The 26,277-nt window shown below is 42.1% G+C and overlaps 1 protein-coding gene and 1 long non-coding RNA gene across 3 annotated transcripts; one reads left to right on the forward strand and one right to left on the reverse strand.

Moving 5' to 3' along the window:
- The first annotated feature begins 9,694 nt into the window (after positions 1 to 9,694).
- Positions 9,695 to 25,726, forward strand: LOC106586618 (G-protein coupled receptor 143). 2 transcript variants are annotated; one of them, XM_014174100.3, is made up of 10 exons: positions 15,365 to 15,580; positions 15,905 to 16,185; positions 18,037 to 18,146; positions 18,918 to 19,012; positions 20,273 to 20,365; positions 20,936 to 21,045; positions 22,412 to 22,520; positions 23,314 to 23,431; positions 23,590 to 23,857; positions 25,401 to 25,726. In XM_014174100.3, the coding sequence occupies exons 2-10, from the start codon at positions 15,927 to 15,929 to the stop codon at positions 25,502 to 25,504; spliced, it is 1,266 nt and encodes a 421-aa protein (XP_014029575.1). In that variant the 5' UTR covers positions 15,365 to 15,580; positions 15,905 to 15,926; the 3' UTR covers positions 25,505 to 25,726. The 2 variants fall into 2 exon arrangements, with proteins under 2 accessions (XP_082825234.1, XP_014029575.1); XM_082969108.1 differs by lacking the exons at positions 15,365 to 15,580; positions 15,905 to 16,185 and adding an exon at positions 9,695 to 10,468.
- Positions 11,205 to 13,440, reverse strand: LOC145864061 (uncharacterized). The gene is made up of 3 exons (XR_014382634.1): positions 13,126 to 13,440; positions 12,470 to 12,577; positions 11,205 to 11,836 (listed from the first exon to the last, which is right to left on the reverse strand). It is a non-coding gene; the product is annotated as an uncharacterized LOC145864061 (long non-coding RNA).
- Positions 25,727 to 26,277: the final 551 nt, after the last annotated feature.

Below are 26,277 nucleotides of genomic sequence, written 5' to 3' on the forward strand. Positions count from 1 at the left end.
TGTTTATACTGGGTGTAAAACATGCATTATTTGTTGTATTTTCGCTCTCACTAAGAAATGCTTTTGCAGCTGTTTGGGGCAGTAAGTGCCTGTGCATTTAGCAGGACAAGGGTAAATAGAGTGCCAGGCTCTCTAGGGGGCTTTAGGTACAAGTTTTAACATCAGGTGCAGGTGGGTAATCTCTTAAATGCAGCTATACCTCCTTCAGTACCTGACCAAGTCTTCGTCAAAATCCACTCAAAGCCAGATTGATCCAGTTTGTTACATAAAGTGTTCCAAAACCCAGTATGACCATCCTTCCATGTTCCCACACACTCCCACCACTAATGCATTACTTTCAGTCATTACAGTTCAGAAAGTTAATTAGATGTTTCAAGGTGTGCAGACACATGACTGTTTTCCCTCCCCCCTGACAGACAGAGGGAAGATCTCAATGACATATTCCTTGTGTCCTCTCTCCTCCTTAAAACCCATTGGATGAGAAAGTCAACGTCTCTCCCCTCTGACCTTCTCCTCCAATAGGTTTTGAGAAGGAGGCAAGGAGAGAGGTCACAAGGAGTATGCAATTGAGATTCTCCCAGACTCATCCTCCTCCCTGATTTCCAAGATGCCACTAATTACACAGGTCTGATAGGTCTGCCCAGAGTCCCAGAAGTCAGGAAGTCCTCCACAATATTGATTTAACATTAAACACCAGTAAATTGTCCGGCTCAATGTGCGCAGCTGGCCCAAGATGCTCATTGTATGCTTGAAGGGACAATGATTTACTGCAAGCAGCAAATTGTGAGGGGGATCAATGGAGAGGTAGTGAGAGTAACGAGAGCTCCTGGATCTGTATGTGTCTGAGCAGCTGTTGCTGTATTATCACAGAAGAGGGAAATCTCCACGTTCACGGCAGCACATTACCTTGTGCTTCCTCTTTCAGCCTTTCTGATTATCCGTCAGTTTATAGTACAGAGAAAGATGTTAGTGTACAGTGGTTTCAATGTGGGTCCCTCAAGCTCTGTTTTTATGCTTTTAATAACTGGGTGATGCAAACACCATGATCTGTACCTATGTGATATGATGTCAATGATGCTAAACCTCATCAGTCAAGGCTAAGTATAGACAGCTAACTGATGGGGCTATTGTGGTGGAATTATTTTAATCAAAAGGAGAGACTTAGATTTCTTCAAAACAATCAAAATGTATTATTTAATTAGTGCAGTAATGGAGCTGGTCGGTAATCACCCCTGGAGGTGATCACTGAGAACTCAACAAGCTGGTTTGAGCCACAGCATTTTATATCAAAGTCCATCCTCCTCCAGTCTACATGACACACAACAGATGCATGAAATGGGTCACAAGGTTAAGATTTGTATGAAAGATACTTATATTTCACAGCAGACAGTATCTACTGTAAAAACAGTTTTCATTGTGTAGAGACCAGTGTCTGCCCCCCCAACTCCATACTGGAGCCATCTCCCCCTGGTACACCAGTAGAGAAACATTAACTCATGCTCTGGAATGCGGTATCCCCAAAGACATCATAAATCTCCTGTCAGTGTTATCTCTCAGAGGCCCACTTTCAGTTCACACAGACACAATAGAGAGTTATAAGAATCCTCTATTCTGTTGCATAAAACAACGATTTGATGCTATAAAAGTATTATAACATAATCTTGTAATTGCCTCCATACTATATTCAGACCTACAGCACATATAGTACTGTACATCAAGAGGGGGGTTTCCCTTCCCCATCCACTCAATGAAAGCCACATACTGTAGTTATTTCCACATACTGAATCTACTGTAGGTCATTCAAATCAAATTTTACTTGACACATTCGCCGAATACAAACGGTTTAGACCTTACCGTGAAATGCTTACTTGCATGCCCTTAGCCAACAATGCAGTTCAAGAAATGGAGTTAAGAAAATATTTACTAAATAAACTAAAGGAACAAAAATGTAATTAAATCAAAAAGTAACACAAGAAAATGACATAACAATAACAAGGCTATATACGGGTACCAAGTCAATGTGCGGGGGTACAGGTTAGTTCAGGTAATTTGTAAAGTGACTATGCGTAGATAATAAACAGTGAGTAGCAGCAGTGATTAATTGTTCAGCAGTCTTATGGCTTTGGGGTAGAATCTGTTAAGGAGCCTTTCGGTCCTTGACTTGGTGCTCAGGTACCGCTTGATCGTTAGAAAGCAAATTACAGACTCCTCTTTAAATCTGCGTATGTCACGCCCTGACCTTGGAGATCCTTATTATTCTCTATGTTTGGTTAGGTCAAGGTGTGACTCGGGTGGGAACGTCTATGTTTTTGTATTTCTATGTTGGACTGATATAGTTCCTAATCAGAGGCAGCTGTCATTCGTTATCTCTGATTGGGGATCATATTTAGGCAGCCTTTTCCCATTGGGTCTAGTGGGATCTTGTTTTTTGGTTAGTTGCCTGTGAGCACGCCATTTTCTTCACGTTTCGTTTGTGCTTTATTGTTTTGTTTGGTGAGTTTCATTTATTAAAAGATGTGAAACTCTACGCACGCTGCGCCTTGGTCTCCTTCTTACGACGAACGTAACAGAAGATCCCACCTCAACTGGTCCAAGCAGCGTGCCCGGGAGGAGATGGCATCCTGGTCTTTGGAGGAGGTTGAGGAGAGAATAGACTGGACTTGGGAGGAAGTATTGGAGAGATACGAAAGCCTGCCGGGGAAGCAGGTGGAAGCAGCGAGAGAGGAACGGCGACGAGACCGGGAGTCACGGCAACGATGGAAGCCCGAGAGGCAGCTCCCCCCAAAATAATTTTGGATGGGGCACATGGGGAGATTGGCAGAGTAAGGGTTTAGACCTGAGCCAACTCCCCGTGCTTACCATGGGGAGTGTGTGACCGGTCAGGCACCGTGTTATACGGTGATGCGCACTGTGCCCGGTGCGCTCGTTGCCGGCTCCCCGCATTTGCCGGGCTAGGTTGGACATTCAGCCAGGAAGGGTAGTGCAGGCTCAGCGCTCCTGGTCTCCAGTTCGCCTCCTCGGTCCAGGTTATCCTGCGTCGGCTCTGCGCACGGTGTCTCCGGTGCGCCTTCACAGTCCAGTGCATCCTGTGCCAGCGCCCCGCATTTGCCGGGCGAAAGTAAGCATCCAGCCAGGACGGGTTTTGCCAGCTCTACACTCGAGACCTCCAGTGCACCTCCACGGCCCAGTATATCCTGTGCCTGCTCCACGCACCCGGCCTCCAGTGCGTCTCTCCAGCCTGGTACGCCCTGTGGCAGCTCCACGCACCAGGCTGCCAGTACGTCTCCTCAGTCCGGTGAGACCCGTTCCGGCTCCACGTACAAAGCCTCCAGTGATGATCCATGGTCCGAAGCCTCCAGTGATGATCCATGGTCCGGAGCCTGTAGTGATGATCCATGGCACGAAGCCTCCAGTGATGATCCATGGCCCAGAACCTGTAGTGATGATCCATGGCACGAAGCCTCCAGTGATAATCCATGGCACGAAGCCTCCAGTGATGATCCATGGCCCAGAGCCTGTAGTGATGATCCATGGCACGAAGCCTCCAGTGATAATCCATGGCCCGGAGCCTCCAGTGATAATCCATGGCACGAAGCCTCCAGTGATGATCCATGGCCCGGAGCCTCCAGTGATGATCCATGGCAAGAAGCCTCCAGTTATGATCCATGGCGCGGAACCTGTAGTGAGGATCCATGGCACGGAGCCACAGTGTCACCTGACCCCTCCTGTCAGCCTCCAGTATTTATGTTGCAGTAGTTTATGTGTCGGGGGGCTAGGGTCAGTCTGTTATATCTGGAGTATTTCTCCTGTCTTATCCAGTGTCCTGTGTGAATTTAAATATGCTCTCTCTAATTCTCTCTTTCTTTCTTTCTCTCTCACGGAGGACCTGAGCCCTAGGACCATGCCTCAGGACTACCTGGCATGATGACTCCTTGTTGTCCCCAGTCCACCTGGCTGTGCTGCTTCTCCAGTTTCAACTGTTCTGCCTGCGGCTATGGAACCCTGACCTGTTCACTGTGATTACTATTATTTGACCATGCTGGTCATTTTTGAACATTTGAGCATCTTGGCCATGTTCTGCTATAATCTCCACCCGGCACAGCCAGAAGAGGACTGGCCACCCGTCATAGCCTGGTTCCTCTCTAGGTTTTGGCCTTTCTAGGGAGTTTTTCCTAGCCACCGTGCTTCTACACCTGCATTGCTTGCTGTTTGGGGTTTTAGGCTGGGTTTCTGTACAGCACTTTGATATATTTTACATTTTACATTTTAGTCATTTAGCAAACGCTCTTATCCAGAGCGACTTACAGTAGTGAATGCATACATTTCATACAATTTCATACATTTATGACATTTTTTTTCTTCTGTGCTATATATCAGCTGATGTAAGAAGGGCTATATAAATACATTTGATTTGATTTGAAAATGTCAGTGAAGATACTTGCCAGTTGGTCCGCGCATGCTTTGAGTACACGTCCTGGTAATCCGTCTGGCCCTGCGGATTTTTGCATGTTGACCTGTTTAAAGGTAATGCACACATCGGCTACGGAAAAGCGTGATCACACAGTCTTCCGGAACAGCTTATGCTCTCATGCATGCTTCAGTGTTGCTTGCCTTGAAGCGAGCATTTAGCTTGTCTGGTAAGCTCCCATCACTAGGCAGCTCGCTGCTGGGTTTCCCTTTGTAGTCCGTAATAGTTTTCAAGTCCTGCCACATCCGACGAGCGACAGAGCCGGTGTAGTAGGATTCAAGCTTAGTCCTTTATTGACGCTTTGCCGGTTTGATGGTTCGTCTGAGGGCATAGCGGGATTTCTTATAAGCGTCCGGATTAGTGTCCCGCTCCTTGAAAGTGGCAGCTCTAGCCTTTAGCTCGGTGCGGATGTTGCCTGTAATCCATGGCTTCTGGTTGGGAAATGTCACTGTTGGGACGACATCGTCGATGCACTCATTGATGAAGTCGGTGACTGAGGTGGTATACTCCTCAATGCCATTGGATGAATCCCGGAACATATTCCAGTCTGCTAGCAAAACAGTCCTGTAGCGTAGCATCCAAGTCATCTGACCATTTTCGTATTGAGCGAGTCACTGGTACTCCCTGCTTTAGTTTTTGCTTGCAAGCAGGAATCAGGAGGATATATTGTGGTCAGATTTGCGATGTCGAGGTAGAGCTTTGTGTGCGTCTCTGTGTGTGGAGTAAAGGTGGTCTAGAGTTTTTTTTCCTCTGGTTGAACATGTGATATGCTGGTAGAAATTAAGTTAAACGGATTTAAGTTTTTCTGCAGTCTCCGTCCACTAGGAGTGCCGCTTCTGGATAAGCATTTTCTTGTTTGATTATGGCCTTAGTCAGCTCCTTGCGTGCGATATTAGTGCCAGCATTGGTTTGTGATGATAAATAGACGGCTATGAATAATATAGATGAGAACTCTGTTGGTAGATAGTGTGGTCTACAGCTTATCATGAGATTTTCTACCTTGAGTCATCTTTAATATCGTGCACCAGCAGTTATTGACAAAGAGACACACACCCCCGCCCCTCATCTTACCAGACGTAGGTGCTCTGTTCTGCCGATGCACGGAGAAGCCAGCCAGCTCTATATTATCCGTGTCGTCGTTCAGCCACGTCTCGGTGAAACATAAAATATGACAGTTTTTAATGTCCCATTGGTACCATAATGTTAATCGTAGATCGTCCAGTTTATTTTCCAATGATTGCATGTTGGCCAATAATACGGAGGGTAGTGGTGGTTTACCTACTCGTCTGCACATTTTTACAAGGCACCCTGCCCTCCTCCCCCTTTTCCTCCGTTTTTTTCTTCACGCTGATGACGGGGATTTGGGCATTGTCTCGACAAAGCAGTATATTGTTTGTGTCGGACTGTTTAAAGAAAAAGTCTTTGTCCATTTCGAGGTGAGTAATTGCTGTTCTTATGTCCAGTAGCTATTTTTGGTCAACCCGAGACGGTAGCAGGAACATTATGTACAAAATGAGTTACAAACAATGCGGGGGAAAAAATAACACATTTGGTTAGGAGCCCGTAAAACTGCAGCCATCCCCTCCGGCGCCATTCGCATTGCGCCATTCACGTGGCAGGTGGATGACAAGTGGGCATCAAGAGTCATGCTCTGCCTCCTCTCTCAACATACATCCAACCTTGACTGCTCTCCCTCTGCCCTAGAACCTATATCCTAAAACCAGTGCCTGCTCTGATTCCCCCTGTGGAGTGGCAGGCCTCTAATGGTAGTTTACAGATACAGTGAGGTCAGGTGACAGTGATCCCTGTAAGGGGGTTAGTTATAGACACGGAGAGCCATAGACACAATATGAATGGCACTTTCTCTGAGTCTTATTTTATAGTCAGTCGTTCATAAGCAGTAATTGGAATGAATGTGGTCACCATATTATCAATTATTATAGAAAGTAATGTTCCTCTCTGAGGACAATAAAGTATAACTAACCAAAGCAGAGTTTTCTCCCTTTACAGATTGGTTATGAAATAAAGGAAGAATGATAACCCTACTGTATTGTAAATTATAACTTTTCAGAGAGGTAACAGAAAGGTGTTCTGTACTCTCAGAAACCATAATACTAGGTGGTGTGAGTCTGAGATTCTAGTCAACTTTCCCCATTCTTAAATGGAAGATTAGGTATCAGAGATTGATCCTTCATTACACTACCTTTACCTTTTGTTTCAACATCTCCTGTGTTCTCTCTTGGGTTATTATGAGGAATACAGTGGACCACACAAAAGCGAGAGAGAAGGCAATCAATATAGCAGTCTGGCTAAGTGTATAACCTCGCAAAGACCCACACTTCTGTGTCTCCAAGCATCCATTTCTCTCCCAGCGATTGGCTTTAGTTTTCCTTGATTATCTTGATTCATGGCAAGGCCCTGGGGCGGCATCTCCTTTCCCAAAGGCTTGATTGATCGCTGATTTGAGGGAGAATGGAATAGCCCGAGTGTAATCGTGTTATAACATATTTATTCAGGAGAAAATCCTTTATTGTGTCTAAGTATGGTGCTGTTCTCTCTGTGTGTGTGTGTGTGTGTGTGTGTGTGTGTGTGTGTGTGTGTGTGTGTGTGTGTGTGTGTGGTGTGTGTGTGTGTGTGTGTGTGTGTGTGTGTGTGTGTGTGTGTGTGTGTGTGTATTAAATATTTGATTAAGATCCCCATTATCTAGTGCTAAAGCAGCAGCTACTCTTCCTGGGGTCCAAACAAAACACAACATAATTGAGCAATAAGGGGTGTGGTATTTGGCCGATATACCACGGCTAAGGGCTGTTCCCCGCACGATGCAATGCGGAGTGCCTAGATACAGACCTTATATACCATGGATGTCAGCCAATCAGCCTTCAGGGCTCGAACCACCCAGTTTATAATACATAATACTAGACAAGTACATCACAAGGACAGAACTATATAGTGTGTGTACCTATGTGTTAACTTATATATTTACATAATTGTATGGATAGATAAATGCATAAATGGGTGTACGTATCATGGATGGATACTTACATTCGAAGCTTGTTACAATATCCATGAACATTGTTTGAACAAAAATAATTATGTTAATTTGGCATTAATTTAGTAAAACTTAATGAACTCTTGCTGAGATATAGTCACACCACTTCATCGATATCTAGATAGACAATGAACCCTGCTCTCCTTTTTACATAAAATGCTGAGATATATTCACACCACTTCATTTATATGTAGATATACAATGAACCCTGATCTCCTTTTTACATAACAAAGTCCATGTGTCCACAGTTCCTGTTCTTTCTTCAAGTGACAGTAGACGTATTCATTTATTTATGCACAAATGAATGCATAAAATCTCAAGTTCTCTCTTCTTTCTCATATCTTTCATTTTTCAAGATATGGCACAAACAATCCCACCAATCAACGTTCACATTTGAGAGTTTGTCCTCTGTCCAAAGATGCTTGTGTTAGGGTGCCGCCTATGGACCGAAAGTAGAAATGCATTGAGATAGATTTTTTTTTTTTCATTTTATGGATGTACCCAATAGATCTGATTGCTACAGCAGGTATTGTTTCAGTTCTGTGGGGATCTGGAGACCATGGATTGAACTAAGTCTGGCCTTTCCCAAAATCTTCCTCATGGACAGTCGTCACAGCTGCACAGACACTCATGGCCAGGCATCCAAGAAGAAACGGACATGATTTAGAACGACAGAAAGACATTTTCAGGGTTAGATGTTTTAAATGATACAAGAACAATGTAAATAGTACCTAAATCTATTACTATATCATGGTATCACAATGCAAGAACCAATAACCATTTCACAAACACCAACATATGTATGACAGGTTTAATTTGAAGTATACAAGCAGTTCAAAACACCACCAAAATGTTGTGTATCAGATAGATCCATTAGGGGACTAGCTACCTCCTCTGTGGCCCAGCATTATTTTCTCCACGGGGCTGTTGCAAGATGCCAGGTCCAGGGGTCATTTGCCCTGTGTGTCTCTGCTGCTGCAGTCAGCCCCATGCTCCAGCAGAACAGACATCAGCTCAGGGTTGGACAGACGGGCTGCCGTGTTCAGAGGAGAGTCCCCATCCTTACTTCTGTTCACACTAGCACCTGACCGAGAGCGTATATTTATGGATATTGTGTTGATCATGTATAGATTTTGTATGCACAGTAAATGTCATTTGAGTGCCTTAGGTGAATAAGCCTCAACCTACACTATACAGAACCAGTCAACCCTCATTCCAGGGTTTTTCTTTATTTTTACTATTTTCTACATTGTAGTATAATAGTGAAGACATCAAAACTATTAAATAACACATATGGAATCATGTAGTAAGGAAAAAAGTGTTAAACAAATGAAAATATATTTTATATTTGAGATTCTTCAAAGTAGCCACCCTTTGCCTTGATGACAGCTTTGCACAAGGCCCTTTTCTATTTCAGCATGACAATGCCCCCATGCACAAAGTGAGGTCCATACAGAAATTATTTGTTGAGATCGGTGTGGAAGAACTTGACTGGCCTGCACAAAACCCTGACCTCAACCCCATCGAACACCTTCGTGTTGAATTGGAATGCCGACTGCGAGTCAGGCCTAATCGTCCAACATCAGTGCCCGATCTCACTAATGCTATTGTGTCTCAATGGAAGCAAGTCCCCACAGCAATGTTCCAACATCTAGTGGAAATCCTTCCCAGAAGAGTGGAGGCTATTATAGCAGCAAAGGGGGGACTAACTCCATTATAATGCCCATGATTTGGGAATGAGGCATTCGACACTACTGGTCATGTAGTGTACTTAATGTGCCGTGTCTATCTTGGTAAAATGTATTATATACAGCAGAACCTTGTGATAGAAGCACACTGGTCAATGTCTAGTCCAGATTCTACAGTATCTAGACTAGACAAATGGAAGAGAATCCACTTTCATACCTAGCTGAAGCAATTTCTTCACAGTGCTCAGATGCTGATCGGTGCAGGCAGTGTAGAGTGGGGAGCCTGATTGGTCAGTGTGTTAATCAACATCTGCCCCGTGATGAACCTGAGACTCAATGCATTCTGGGTGACCTGGACAGAGATATCTTCAAGGAATAAAGAACAGTGCGTGGGATCTGCTTTGAAAAAGTGCTGACTGAATCTAAATCTAGGGAATGATACATCTCATTACACATAACAAAATAAATCAACGTGACCATGGCTTAACAAATTGCTCTTGCCTGTTGGGGCTCGGGGGCAGTATTGAGACATTTTGAAAAAAATATGTGCCCATTTTTAACTGCCTCCTACACCAACTCAGAAGCTAGGATATGCATATTATTAACACATTCGGATAGAAAACACTCTGAATTTTCTAAAACAGTTTGAATGGTGTCTGTAAGTATAACAAAACTCATATTGCAGGCAAAAACCTGTGAAAAATAGATCCAAAAAAAATGTGAATTTTGTGACTGTACTATTTAGTGTCATTGTTTTATAGATACCATAGTGAGAAAGGATTCATTTCGCAACACCTACGGCTTCCACTAGATGTCAACGATCTTTATAAAGTTGTTTGAAGCGTCTATGATAAACAGAGAGCAAATTAGAATCCAAGGAAGTTGACATGTCATCACTTCATTTTTTTGCGCCTGCGCATAAATCTGAGAAACGTGAGTTTGTCATCATTGTTTATCTAGACATAGGATAGGTTGTGTGAAAATATTACTGATGTTTAACGTTAAAAATGGACCAAAAGATTAATGCTAAACAACATTTGACATGTTTGAACGGACGTAAATAGATTATTTACTAGGTTTTTTTAGCTTTTCGGCGTGATTTTACACTCCCCCCACCACGTTTTGTGGGAGCATAATGAACGCTAAGTACTTGGTGTTATTTGGACATAAATTATGAACTTTGTCAAAAGAAACCACATTTGTTCCGGACCTGGGATGCCTTCCGGACCTGGGATGCCTGCCTTCTGATGGAGATAATCAAAGGTAAGGGGATATTTACAATGTTATTATCAATATTAGATGATGCTAACTGTATAGCATAGCCTGTTGTTCTTAGCATAGCACCCCGTTTATTGCAAAATGTGATTTCCCAGTAAAGTTATTTTGAGATCTGGCCATTCGGTAGCAATTACGAGATGATAATATATTATTCTTTGAATGACAATATTATAATTTACCAATGTTTTCGAATAGTAATTTTGTTATGTTCACCGGAAGCATTTCAGAGAAGAATAAAATCTGAATTTCACGCTACTGTAAAATGCTGTTTTTGGATATAAATATGAAGTTGATGGAACAAAAAATGCATGTATTGTATAACATAATGTCCTAGGAGTGTCATCTGATGGAGATTGACAAAGGTTAGTGCATAATTCTAGCTGGTTTCTGCTTTTGGTGACGCCTGACCTTGAATTGAAAATGGATGTTTGTACTTTTGTGGCTATGTACTGTCCTAACATAATCTAACTTTATGCTTTTGCCGTAAAGCCTCTTTGAAAATCGAACAATGTGGTTAGATTAAGGAGATGTTTATCTTTTAAATTGTGTAAAATAGTTGATTGTTTGAGAAATTGAAATTATTAGATTTTTGATGTTTTGAATTTCCAGCCTTGTTAGCAATCCCGACTCGGGGTTCATTGCTAACCTGTAGCCCCAACAGGTTTTAAGTATTACAAAAAAGGAAAGATGGCAGCATCTCCCATAAATTACTGCAACAGTACATTTTTAGCTAATGGTGCTCTTTTTTATTTTATAAAAGCTGACACATTTTTACTTTCATCTTTGTCAAAGTGCTGTAGCTACTGTATATGAACCTTTGAGAGAGAAAAAAAAACACGCATCATGATCTCTTCATTATGTTATTTTCGCCAACATTTTGTCATCTCTACAGGGATTTTCCCTTTATTACTTTGGCACAAGCTGCAGTGCAGTCTTCAGTGAATCACGTGGCTACCGCCTTGGCTGATGCACCACTAATAGGGTTGCAAAATTCCAGGAACTTTCAATAAATTCCCTGGTTTTCCCCAAATCCGGTTGGGGGAGTCCCGGAGTCAGAAGGGATTAAGCCGGAAATCTGTAACCTCCAACAAGGATTTCTAGAAAACCGGGGAATTTATTGAAAGTTCCCAGAATTTTGCAACCCTAACCACAGAGGATCTATCTATCTATTAGGAGTCTGTCCTTCAGAATATGACCCCTGATCTTTGGCTGTGGCCTGGTGGATGGGGAGGCTGAGAGGCTGTATCCTTCTGGTAAGGCTCCGTGCTGGAGGAGCAGGGTCACACAGGCCACGTGGCTCTGGGCACAGGCCTCTGACAGGGGGGTGGTCTGCTCCAACGTGGGGACGTTCACCTGGTACCGCAGACAACAACATACACTCATCAGCTCTACTGAACAGCTCTTGTCTTACATCCAGTACATCTTGCCGCATCCCTCACCCATCCTATCAAAACCAACAAAAGTACTGGTGATAGCCTGCTGAGAAGGTTAACACGCCACTGTCTGTCACATTGTAAGCATACTACTGTGTCAGTGTGTCTAGGAATGGTAGTGTATACACCTATATGGAGAGTGCATCAGTGGTTTTTTGTTTTCGCTCAGTGCTTTCTTATAACTAAAATGTAGTAGGCTATTCAACAGTTAAGTTATTGAAATGTGACTTCTCACTCAGCGTACAGTTGAATTCAACAGTAGGGCTATTGTTGTCTACAGATTTGTGCTAGTAATGTCAAAGTGGCAAGGATTGTGTGTGATTAATCGTCTAATATCGTCATAATCTAACCCATATTCAGGGTGGTCTGCCTGTTCTTGGCCATTGTTTGTTATACATTGAGAGTGGTCATTTGTAGCTCAGTTGGTAGAGCATGGCACTTGTATGATTAAATTCAATCATAATCATGTCAATAAACATGTATACAACCTTGTGTTGTGTGAGTCTTAAAATCAGCCAGAGATGGTGCAGATAGAGTGGAATTCCTTACTCACATTTGCCCCATTTTCTATCAGTAACTTTGCACAGGCAGTGTGTCCCTGCAGACATGCTCCATGAAGGGGAGAGACTCTTTCTAGAGTGGCCAGGTTGACACACGTTCCCTGTGACGAAGAAAGAAACATGACAACAATAAAACATCAAAACCAATCCTATTCCCTCTGCAATTACCTCAATCAACAATAGACAGACATTTTTAAGCTTATTCAGAAATTCCACTCCCAATATTAAAATTGCTTTGAAGTGTGCAGCATTTCTAAGCTGTCCGTTGTATAATACTGTGCTTAAGTGATACATTCCATCTATAGTCCCATTTTGCAGATGATGGTAAGGCTACTGTTACTTTATAAACAGAAATAACAAATATCAGTTTAACTGACGCCTGCAGGCATGAGCTTGCATAATAACGGTTGACTCCTTGCCAGTCCAAGGCTATGCCTTCCTTGCTTGAGCTATTAGGTTTCTCAGTGTGAGAACATGTCCATTGTAGGCTGCATCATGAATGGGGGACCAATCTGACTCAATATCTTACAAAATAAAAACAACACGCATAGGATCATTCACAGATACATACATAAATTCATTAGCCAAAGCATGGATATAGACAAGTGGATACTTTGTCTATTTCACCATGCAGTCTACTAGTACTTACCACTCATCAAAGGGTTGGAGAGAAACACAACAGATACAGTCGGAGTTGCATTCTTCCTCTGGTTATCACTGCTGTGTCCTGTGGCCTGTCTCATTGTTTACCTATAGAGTTCCTCAAATCAGACAGCAGTCTAGTAGTCTGTCTGCACCATCAGTTTTGTAACATCAGCAACTGGGCTGTCACCTGTCGCTGGTGTCAAAATGTATCTGTACCCGTCTGTTCCTGAACTGTTTTTGGGGTGTTTTTGGCATCAGGCCCCAACTCAGAGCCTGTGATGTCATTTCCCACCAGACTCAGAGTCTGAGATGCAGGAAGTGGGTTTGAATGCCCTGCTGGGCTGGTTTTTACAGTGCACATGGTGCTTATTAAGAACCAATGGTGGGGCAGAGAGAGTGAGTGGAAGCCTGTCGAGCAGGTTCGTAACTTGACACTGTCATCACAAACAGTCCACTCAAAGACAGACCATATAAACAATATACGGCAGTACAATAATGACAAGATGAACATTCAACTCTTATAAGACGGGTCCAGTATAAGAGGGAGGGAGAGATGGAAGGAGGGGGCTTGATGAAGAAATATAGAGGGGGGAGAGGGGGAAGGGGAGGAAGAGAGAGTTGGGGCTGGAAAGATACATAGAAATCAGATTTGCAGTGACATGTTTGTTTTCATATTTTGGGTTATTGTGTCAACACCCTGTGTGACACACACTTTGCCCTCTGAGGTGGTGTTGGATACAAACTGTAAAGCCATGGTTTAAATGGAGGAGTACTTTTCCATGAGTGGCCGTTCATCAGCTGTATAGGCCTACTTGCAAGTTTCCAAAAAACCTGTGTGTTATTGGAAAGGAATGCAGTTCAAATAGCTGGCTGGATAGGCTTCTAAATGGCAACATTTTACAAGGAGAAATTCAAGGCTCACAGAGATTTGCAAGAGAGAGAAATTTGCCAGAAACCAATTTATGCTCCCTACTTTTTCCATTTGGAGGATACAATGTTGTCTTAGAGGAAATACACCAGAAATACTTAGTTACTGCATTGTCTGGCATAGGTTCATCTTTCGTGGACAGACTACGTAAACATAAATCGAGCAACCCACCAATTACGTGAGACTTTAGTTCTGGGATAACCGAGATTATACATAAGTACCACAGGAAGCTGGTGATGGGAGGACGGCTCACAATAATGGCTGAAATGGAGGAAATGTAATGGTATCAAACACATGGAAATCATGTCCTCCCCAATTAAAGTGCCACCAGCCACCTGTGATAGGTACACTGGCATTATCAACAACTGACACTGCCCAAAGCAGATAATAAACCCAAAGCACGATAATAAACTAATCCTCCACATAAATTTGTTGATTTTTAAATACCCCAAATTTGCTACCCCTCATTGACATTATCGAGAGGCAAACACGTGACAGTGAGAAAACATGACAAGGCACTCCTTATGCGCATTCTGTGACATGCACTCTTCATGGATGCAACAAGGTGATTCTCTATCCCAAGGATAGTCCAGATGAAAACATTCTTTAGAAGTTATTTTATCCACCATCAGATGACAGTAGCAGAGAGAGGTTTGTTCAGAGGGAAAACGAGACAGAGAGAGAAGAGAGAGAGCTCTCCAGGGGGATGCTGCAAAATCAAATAGCCTACTATCAATCTATCAATCAAATTTATTTATAAAGCCCTTTTTACATCAGCAAATGTCACAAAGTGCTATACAGAAATCCAGCCTAAAACCCCAAACAGCAAGCAATGCAGATGTAGAAACACGGTGGCTAGGAAAAACTCCCTAGAACGGCATAGGGAGAAACCTAGAGAGGAACCAGGCTCTGAGGGGTGGCCAGTCCTCTTCTGGATGTGCCGGATGGAGATTATAAGAGTACATGGCCATTAAGGCCAAATTGTTCTTCAAGATGTTCAGTCGTCCATAGATGACCAGCAGGGTTGTAAAGGGTGCAACAGTTCAGTACCTCAGGAGTAAATGATGTTGATATAATCCCTGCCACTGTAAACCTAACACATAAATGACTTTGTGCCTTGTCAGAGAAATGGCATGGATTAGAATAGTTTATCATTGCATAAACCCACTCAATGCCCTCTCTGTAATCAATGCATATTCATAGCTCCTTTGTTTTGTTTCACAAATCCTTTCCGCACCTGCTTTTCTGGTTCTTAAGAGTTGGAATGCAGCAGCTCCCTACCTTCTCAGGCCAAGGGGCTGTGCAGTAGGGTGTTCATAATCTATCTGTCTGGACTGGGTAGGGCCTTTTAACTTTGCTACTGTATTTCAACTTTTGAATGTAGCCTACCTACATTCAAACCACTCTAAACGACTGCATATGATCACATGTTCTTGTATAATTGGGTCAATTGTTGTAGAAAATGAAAAAGTTTGCATACTGTGCATTTCATATTTTCCACCAGGACTACAGCCTCTGCTATTTATTAAAGGTGAGTCACAGTTTCTTCCTGAACACACATTGATTCACTCCTATTTTCACGTTTTCATACACTCATAATGCAATTTATACTTAATATTATAGAGGCATGGACAACTTGTTGGAAAAATGTAACTGAACAAAGAGTATGCCTTTTTACTCCAAATGCCCGAGCAACATTCTTTTTGTAGGCTCTTACCAATGTGGGGCAGTTAAACCCTGACTGGAAAGATTAAATAGAAGCACATGATGATTCAACCCGTGATTTTCACTAGGAGCAGCTCATACCACGACTAAATGAATGAATTTCCCTTTATTTTCTCCCCTGACACCGTAGCCTGCTTTTCTGCATCTAGTCCATGATGGCATCCCCAAGGCTGGAGACGTTCTGCTGCCCAAACAGAGACGCATCGACTGAATTTGTCATTACTTTTCAGCCCCTCTTCTTTAGCGCCATTTGCATTGGTAGTGCAGGTTTAAGTTTGATATTTTCTATATTACAACTTTTGCCCAAACGTAGGGGTTACAGACGCCTTGGACAGTACCCTCTTCCCAAGCCAGCGTCTTCGTCGAGAATATTGTTTATCATCAGCATATGTGATATTCTGGGATGTACAGGTAAGGAAATGTCCCGTTACTTTTCATCAACACCTTCCACGTCACTGCCGATACGATGGAGAGTTTAATCAAAGTTGTAGGCGTACACAACGTTTAGAATTGTGTCAGCCTACTTTACTGTGAACTTTTTAATTGTTCATCATAGCCTATGACAATAGAATCTACTATTGTTGCTAGTGAAACACCAGTTCTTATCAAATCAAATCAAACTTTATTTGTCACATGCGCCGAATGCAACAAGTGTGGACTTTACCGTGAAATGCTTACTTACAAGGCCTTAACCAAAAGTGCAGTTCAAGAAGAAGAAAATATTTACCAAGTAGACTAAAATAAAAAGTAACACAATAACAATAGCAAATATCACATGCAATTGGGCATATTGCTCAATTTGCTCATTTTGTAATAGCTCTCAGTCTCACATGGAAATCCACTCATGGCACATCATGTAGCTAAGCCTAATTATGATGACGCATGAGCCAACATTTTCAAGTTGTTATAAACCATTTATGCATTGTGAAAGAATGGACTCTTACCAGTTTGTTTTCATAACGGTAATCAATCATACACAATGGAGAAAATACTGTATAGTCCCACAAGCCAACCATTGGACTGATTTGTGTCTAAATGAGGCAATTTATAGGCTTAGCTACTATAGTAGTTTCAGTTTCTTAACATCACCTAGGCTACTGTTTGAAATTAGAATATGTGCTGGATAATTCCATGATATAGTAAGATTAGAATTAGACTCATGTGAGAGGTGGAGTCTAATCAGCCAACATTGCTTGAATTGCCACTGGTGACATTTTATATCCTCGAAGCCCTTTTGTGTGACATTTGTCACACAAAATGATAGCATACTAAATCAAAGCACTTTAAGTTGAGTCATGGCCTTTACTAGATGGTCTAGTAGAGATAAGACACTAATGCAGAAGAAGAACTGAGGACTGCTGTCCTTTTGTGAGAATAGAACTGAGGGAGTTTGATCAATTCTATTCTTCATTTAAATTAGTTTGCTGATATATTTGTTGCAATGAAAACCTATTTCATTGTCTACAGGGAAAATGACATTAGAACACAATAAATCAACACGGTAAATCAATTGGTAGTGAGAAATTATACATTTGACAGTCTCTACCCACAAAGGTATGTCTTTCTTTGTTATTTTGCTTCTACAGAAGGTGTCAAAGAATAATGGAATGAACTTGAATAGTATGTGGTTCCAGTTTCTCCCAGCAGGGTTATTTCCCCACTGCAAATAAAAACAACTTTAATACGTTCAACATTCAGCCAAAGCACACTAGAGCATCAAGTACATCACGTTAAGTTCCTGAAGTATACGCACACGTTTCCAAGCGTCATAGCACAGTGCAGCAGGAAGTGGAAAGGCCCTTATGAACCATCACCTGAGGTCTCTAGTCTTTCCATTACACTTGTAACCACAATAAAAAGGATTCCATGACATAATCACATTAACAAGGTGTGTAATAATACGAGCCAAATAAGCAACAGCTTCATTATCTGTTTCCAGTGTTAATTAAAGCCAGTGAGGATTTAACTCCAGTATAAATACCCTGTAAGGTGTGTATGATGCTATGGTGATTTCCGTCCACCTCACAAAGATGACAGTTTAACGGACAGATGTTTAAAAATCACCCTCTATTTCTATTTAGTTTCTGTGATCTGAGCCTTGTTGCATTTGTTTGACCGTTCTACTGACCGTCCAATGGTTGACCGTTCTACTGAGTGTTTCATCAACGGAGACTCATTGACATCCATACAGTCAGGAGTCTTATAAAACAGATCTTCATGAGACGGTCAGATGTTTTGAGATGTTGTGTTTGTCTCCTCCAGGTATCATAATGAGGTCATCCATCTGGCTGGGCATGCCCAACCTTGTCAGAGGGATCAATGTGGCCAACAACAGCGACGTGTGGCCAGAGGTGTTCTGCGTCGGCAGTGCAGTACGTATGATAACCACCTCTAGGACTTTTTCCTGACCAGGAAAAACTCCTGACCTGGCAGAAGAAGAGTTATGGCAGGTAGCCTAGAGGTTAAGAGCATTGGGCGAGTAACCGAAAGGTTGCTGGTTTGAATCCCTGAGCTGACTAGGTGAAAAATCAGTCAATTTGCCCTTGAGAAAGGCACTTAACCCTAATTGTTCATTTAAGTTGCTCTGGATAAGAGCGTCTACTAAATGACTAAACTGAGACAAAAAGGAGCTCAGCAAATATACAGTACTGACAGGAATGGGCTAGCAGATTGTATTTTACATTAGAAACAGTCACTTGCATGACAAAATGGTGCTTAAAGGAGTTATTGTTGTGAAGAACCATAAAATAAAACATTTCACTGCACACAGCAGATAATGTAGAGGAAAGTCAAGGGTGTTGAACAAACACCTTTATTTAGAGAATTTGAAATTCCCCGAGTAAGTCAATTATTCTGCATGGAGCATTTAACAACGTTGATCCAGTATTTGGGTGTTGGACACACTGACACACAGCAGAGATGCCTAGATGTACTGACCACCCTGTGCTCTTAAACACAGTCATAGGCCTATTTCAAATACGAGATTAGACCTAGGTTAGGTTTAGTTACATTAGAAAGCTATCACGTTACTTATCAAGGAGAGATTCTGCACCATGTATCATATCCTCCTGTATGATGGTTGTTGCAGTATGGTTTATATACAGTGTGTTGTTCTGATGTTTAGTCTGGTTTGTGTTCCCCAGATGTGGATTCAGCTGTTCTTCAGTGCATCCTTCTGGTGGACCTTCTGTTACGCTGTGGATGTCTTCCTTGTGGTCAAAAGATCTGCAGGAATCAGGTAGTATATACTCTCCTCCTGCTATCAATCACATTTGGCTATATCACTTCTATATCAAATATGTTTTCTCTCAATCAGTGGTGGCTCTTCAAGTGGGGAGGATGGGCTCATGGTAATGGCTGGAACGGAATCAATAGAACGGAATCAAAAGAATGGTCTCAAACACATCAAACACCTGGTTTCCATGTGTTTGATATTATTCCATTCATTATGAGCCGTCCTCCCCTCACGAGCCTCCTCTGCTCTCAAAATACTATAGACATAAAACTCTTGACTATGTCTCCAGTTAGGGAAACGTACCACTGCCTCTGATGTGCGCTCTCATCAATATAATATCAGTAATCTCACAATATAATATAGCTGCAACTCCTCAATATAAAACTCTTCTGTCTTTCCAGATGGGGAAAGTACCACAGCAACTTATAGTCTGATGTAGCGCAAAAACAAATATTGTGTTTAATTATTCATACTGTCCTAATGATATGCCACTTCCATTAGGCAGAGAATGTGAAAATCTGCTTTTCATTTCTGATACCACTTCTCTCTGGGCGTTACCGTATATCTCATATGTAATCAGTGAGATATTGTGTGAAATATACTACACAGAGTGTAAAAAACATTAAGGACACCTGCTCTTTCCATGACATAACTGACCAGGTGAATCCTGGTGAAATGTACAATCCCTTATTGATGTCACTTGTTAAATCCACTTCAATCAGTATAGATGAAGGTGAGCAGGTTAAAGGATTTTTAAGCCTTAAGATAACTGAGACATGGATTGTGTATGTGTGCCATTCAGAGGGTGAATGGGCAAGACTAAATAATAACTGCACTGCTGCTGGGTTTTTCACGCTCAACAGTTTCCCGTGTGTATCAAGAAATGGTCCACCACGCAAAGGACATCCAGCCAACTGGGGGTGCAACTAAATATTAGGATGGTGTCCTTCATGTTTTGTACATTTAGTGTCTGTTTATGTGTTGAAAGCTGTGCCTGGCTCATGAATCATGAGTAGGGCCCTGTGTTTTAGTAAATCATGTCACATGACCTGGATTTTAACCTCTATTTTAAGCCTTTTCCAGAAATGAGAATTATACCAAAAATGAAACCAATTGTCTGAGGATGGTGCTGGACCATCTGACATAAAAATTAAATAAAATTGAAATGAAAAAGCTTTAAATAAAGATTAAAATCCAGGTCATATGACATAATTAACCAAAACACAGGGCCCCATGACATGTGATGTCTTGTTGTTCTGTCAGTACCATCATCCTGTATCACATGATCACATGGGGTCTGGCCGTGTTGCTGTGTGTGGAGGGTGTGGCCATGCTCTACTACCCATCCATCTCCAGGTATGTCAACAGCTCTCCATTGGTTGTGTCTGTGACATCAAGTTTGTGTTGTCATGAATCACATTGAAAATGTAGGCTTGTGAAGTTGTGACAACATTTATTGTACTGCTGACTGTCAAGATACTTGGAGGAGTGAACATTGTCTTAGGATCCTTGATGTTAGACCAGTTTTATGTGCATTCCAAGACTTGTGCTGTACACTGACAGTCAATAGCCCTATTGTAGTTAAAGGGATAGTTCGGGACTTTGGCAATGAGGCCCTTTATCTACTTCCCCAGAGTCAAATTAACTTACGATTTTTATGTACTGTATCTGCGTCCAGTATGAAGGAAGTTAGATGCAATTACATGAACATTGTATCCACGAGTTCATCTGATTCTGAAAAGTAGATAAAGAGCTCCATTGCCAAAATCCTGAACTACACCTTTAAATGACTGAGGATTGTGGTGTGCTAACCCAACATGTCTCTGTACTGCTACCTCCTGTGATCCTTCCCCCATGCCTGGAGGATACATGTAAGGTCGTGTGATGTGCAGTGCCTTTCTCTCAGTGTGCTCTCTCGTGTTGCAGCTGTGAGAATGGCCTGCAGCATGCCATTCCTCACTACATCACTACCTACGCTCCTCTACTGCTGGTGCTTATAGTCAACCCTACGCTGTTCGCCAGGACTGTGTCTGCAGGTCAGTTCAAACTGCCCCTCTGGTGCTGGCTAGCTCTTTATGATTCAGAGCCTTGGACAGGCAATATGCGTCCCAAATGGCACCCTATTCCCTATTTAGTGTACTACTTTTGACCAGGGCCCTAAGGCTGCATCCACAAGCACACTCATATCAGATATTCCATACATAGATACAGTTGAAGTCAGAAGTTGGAGTCATTAAAACTCATTTTTCAACCACTCCACAAATTTCTTGTTAACAAACTATAGTTTTGGCAAGTCGGTTAGGACATCTACTTTGTGCATGACACAAGTACTTTTTCCAACAATTGTTTACAGACAGATTATTTCACTTATAATTCACTGTATCACAATTCCAGTGGGTCAGAATTTTACATACACTAAGTTGACTGTGCCTTTAAACAGCTTGGAAAATTCCCAAAAATGATGTGATGGCTTTAGAAGCTTCTGTTAGGCTAATTGACACCATTTTAGTCAATTGGAGGTGTACCTGTGTATGTATTTCAAGGCCTAACTTCAAACTCAGTGCCTCTTTGCTTGACATCATGGGAAAATAAAACGAAATCAGCCAAGACATCAGAAAATAAATTGTAGACCTACACAAGTCTGGTTAATCCTTGGGAGAAATTTCCAAATGCCTGAAGGTACCAAGTTCATCTGTAGAAACAATAGTACGCAAGTATAAACACCATCGGACCACGCAGCTGTCATACCGCTCAGGAAGGAGACGCGTTCTGTCTCCTAGAGATGAACGTACTTTGGTGCGAAAAGTACAAATAAATCCCAGAACTACAGCAAAGGACCTTGTGAGGATGCTGGAGGAAACAGGTACAAAAGTATCTATAGCCACAGTAAAACGAGTCCTATATCGACATAACCTGAAAGACCACTCAGCAAGGAAGAAGCCACCGCTCCAAAACTGCCATAAAAAAGCCAGACTACGGTTTGCAGCTGCACATGGGGACAAAGATTGTACTTTTTAGAGAAATGTCCTTTGGTCTGATGAAACATAAATAGAACTGTTTGGCCATAATGACCATCGTTATGTTTGGAGGAAAAAGGGGGAGGCTTGTAAGCCGAAGAACACCATCCCAACCGGGAAGCACGGGGGTGGCAGCATCATGTTGTGGGGGTGCTTTGCTGCAGGAGGGACTGGTGCACTTCAGAAAAGAAATGGCATCATGTAAAATTCTGAATTCAACTGTAAATACTAACAGCTCTATCCCTTGTCGTATTTAAATGTAGAGTCCTACAGAGATGTGTTTAAATGGGTTCAATCTTTTATAGCTATTCTTTTTTAGAAGAAACATTGCGATTATTGTAAAACCAGAAAGAATGTGAACCTTCATTTTTTTTTCTCCATTCAGTGACATCGTTATTGAAGGGACGACAAGGGATCTACACTGAAAACGAGAGACGCCTGGGAACAGAGATAAAAATACGCTTCTTCAAAATCATGCTGGTTTTCTTTATTTGGTAAGAAACTTGTCTTTATCTAAGAGAAAGACCAGAATATTGCATGTCATTGTGGGATACATAGTATGTAGTCTATAACATTTCTCCTGTCTTCTATTGTATTGTGTTAGCCAAACAGCATACAAAACTTGATGGCAAGTAAATGGGTTATGGAGGAATCTATATTACAGCTCCTGGCAATGAAGTAAACTTACATTTGATTAAGTTAAGGCAACTGTGTTTCCTGGCAATGCTGGAGAATGGCTTATGTGTGAAGTTTTTTCATAAAGTCCATGACCTTCCTCAGAGAAGTCATACTTATAATGCTGTAGTGTCAATCCATTTATTTCTAAAAAGTGCTTTCCGAACATTATGGAGAGCTGCAGAGGCCCTTGAATTCTAAGATCCACGTTTCAAAATTGAAGAACTGGCATTTTTTTTACTACACTTTTTATCAATTACTTTAAGGCTGTGTTTACACAAGCAGCCCAATTCTGATATTTTGTTCTCACTAATTGGTCTTTTGACCAATCAGATCAGCTCTGAGAAAGATCTGATGTGAAAAGATCTGATGTGATTGGTCAAAAGACTAATTAGTGGAAAAAATATCAGAATCGGTCTACCTGTGTAAACGCAGCCACAGAGACCTAATTTGGCATATTGTAGCTAGCCCTTGGTGAATCTGTCCAGTCAGTGAAGGAACTTAAGTCATTTTCATAATGAAAAATAAGATTCATTATAAAAAAGTATTGACATTCAGTATGCTTTCCTGACATTAATGTACAATACCTTTATCATGATTCCCACTTCTCAGCTGGCTTCCCAACATCATCAATGAAAGCCTGCTGTTTTACCTGGAGATGCAGACAGACATAAAAGCTGGTGACTTGAAGAATATACGAAACGCAGCCCTCATCACATGGTTTATCATGGTGGGTTCACTGTCAATACATTTACTTTATAGTAAACGATCTTGGCCAGAAGTTTATTTGTACAGCAAACCAGTCCAGCACCAATGTTAGTGTGTTATTCTGAAGGCTCAGGTTTGTTCATATCTGAAGGTCTCTGTGTTATGTTCTACTGTTTCCAGGGGATCTTGAACCCCATGTCAGGCTTCCTCAACACGTTGGCCTTCCATGGCTGGACGGGCTTCAAAGTGGACTGCAGCCTGCAGAGGAGGAGGGAGCTGGCCTGGGACTCAGCCTCCACCTCGGCGGCTAACGTGGGGGGCTACAACCCCATCGTGGGCTCCACCCTGCTCTACCAGAGCCACGTCCAGGAGGCCAAGAACATGACAGGCAAGAACATGACAGGCAACGGGCAGCCGGCCTCCGACGCCATCAGCGTCCTATCAGAAGGTAAAGGGCATGTGTGGCTGCAGAGCGGGGAGAATGGCAATGGTAACTCCCCAGTGTATCAAGGTTGGTGAAACCTGTTGTACACATGCTGGGCATCATCATCTAACGTTACATTCTGCAGTGCATGGTGCTGCCAATAAAGCCGCACTCAGTTTGTTTCATATCATACAACCAAGTATGGATTTGGTTTTAGATTCTAAAGTTCTAGATGTCTTCAGACTCATATGGAATGGCATCACTCACCGGGCTTTCCTTAGTAAATCCAGTTTTGAAAAATATATTACTGTCAGAGATTGTCCCCCAGGACCAGCTTAGATGATGTATTATAGAGGATGATGGTCTGAGCCAGGAGAAATGACCAGGGACAGAAAGGCTTTGGTTCTCATCATGAAATGACATGAACTGTTTGTGTGGTAGGTAGTAGTAGACCGTGTATTTAACTGCATCTTAACTCCATAATGTCAAATATTTATGCTCTCACATGGTTATATTACAATTAAGTGAGGACAAAAATATATCATGTATTTTGGGAGAAATGTATGTTTTTGTTTATTTTTTATTTTTATGTTCTACTATTTAAGCAAACTTAGGCCATGATTCAATCAGATTTAGCGTTAACCCGCATTGGCAGACATCCGCAAAGCAATGTTTTGGCGACGTTAGAGGTGTAACTGTGGTATGAGCTGACACATTTCAGCGGCTGCCTAGTGTCACAAACCACTCTCTTCCTTATTATCCCTACCGCGTTAGAAGTTCAAAATGTTGATAGGAAGTGTAGGCCAATACATGGTTTCATGTTAATTTATAGCCTATCAGTCTAATCGAGGTGTAGACAATAGAAAATCACACATTCGAGTGTTTGAACTTGTAGCGTGGGATTTGTTAGATTGTAAAGTCTTCTGGTTAAGCTAACGCAAGGATACGCTTCTGGATTTGACAACTCTAACGCAGTTCCTCCGCCGACACAGCCAAAACAACCGCTATGCGGGTGTCAGCTAGTTCGGATCTGATACACTCTAGCCCTTAGTGAGATGTTTCGGTGCACAATTTCAAGATAATGTACACAGATATATATAATATTTTTGATTGTTGTTCAGGATCTGAGACAGTGATCGTGACTTTTTAATGAAAACTCCTCATGAAATAAAGAACAACTTTCAAGGCTTTAGTGTTTCTTGTTTATGAATTTGGCCCTGTATTATAGCTCTCAAGGATCTTATATATAAGTTTCGATATAGAGTTGTGTTGGAAATTTGTTTGGCTTGTTTTGTTTTTTTTCGGGGGGGGGGGGGGGGGTTTAACAAGAGGATCCAAACATATATTTTAACACATGTAAATACAGTCTTGTCTAAACTGTTAAAAAAAAATCGCAATGGTAAGAGATTTGCTACTTGTATGAAGGTGTTGTGCATGCCTTGAATGAAGAGAGCTGCAGCAGAGGACTTGTTAATAATAGACACTTGGGAGTTTTGATTTGAAGTGTAAGAGAAGGGATATATATACCCGCCTTAACTCGGTCATCTCCCCTATTTTGTCTTGCTAGGTTCAGAGTCTAGTACAATTGAAATCCACATTTCCACTGAGCACCGAGACTATGAGGAGATAGACGCAGATGGAGAATCGTTGGGGAGCTCTGCAAGGCACTAGCTGGAGCCACCTGCAAAACCTGCTGCCAGCCTCCACTCTCTGCACCTCGTCTTTGCCCTCCCCCATGTTTTAGTTCGCATCCCAAATGGCACCCTATTCCCTATATAGTGCACTACTTTGACCATGGGCCATAGGGTTCTGGTCAAAAGTAGTGCACTATATAGGGAATAGGGTGCCATTTGGGACGCAATGTTACACCCTGTCCCTGATCTCTGTTGGAAAACCATGCCAAGGGCGGCCGGATCGGGCAGGGGCAGCGCCCGGCCCCCCCTCTAGATCAACCAGCAGTTAAAAATGGTCTGTCTACCTGTACCATTTCAGTTCTTTTTCTCTTTAGGATTACCATCTCATTGTTACTGTAGCATAGTTAAAGGTTTGTTATCACAGAACAACATGACACACTTGGCCGTCCGTCTGCTTCTCATATCTCTGGTGTCCATATATGACAGGCCCCAAAGGGTTTGCCAGTTAATTTGCCTCAGCACGGAACACACAGCCCTTCTAATCACCATTGGCGTTACGTTACTGAACTATCAACTGTACAGTAATGGAATAGTCCAAGGCTACCTCACGGTGTCTCATGTTCAATTCAGATAAGAAATGTCAGGTTTGTACTATTGACTATTGGTGAACCTAGAGGCTGCCTTTTAAAAATGTGCTTTAATTACTCCAGAAGCATGTATTCAATTCAATACATCAGCAGACCTAGTGTACTGTACGTATGCATGTATGACTTGTGCACATAAGTAGCCCCCGAAAGCATAAACGAACGG

The sequence above is a fragment of the Salmo salar genome, chromosome 25 (genome assembly GCF_965601325.2).
Source record: "Salmo salar chromosome 25, fSalSal1, whole genome shotgun sequence".
In the NCBI taxonomy this organism is placed as follows: Eukaryota; Metazoa; Chordata; class Actinopteri; order Salmoniformes; family Salmonidae; genus Salmo; species Salmo salar.

Bases quoted from the DNA above. Each gene is read 5' to 3' on its own strand.
- LOC106586618 (XM_014174100.3), top strand. From the start codon at position 15,927: ATGATGGCATCCCCAAGGCTGGAGACGTTCTGCTGCCCAAACAGAGAC. The intron at 18,147-18,917 runs GTACGTATGATA...TGTGTTCCCCAG, and splicing joins TGTTCTGCGTCGGCAGTGCA to ATGTGGATTCAGCTGTTCTT. The intron at 20,366-20,935 runs GTATGTCAACAG...CTCGTGTTGCAG, and splicing joins TACTACCCATCCATCTCCAG to CTGTGAGAATGGCCTGCAGC.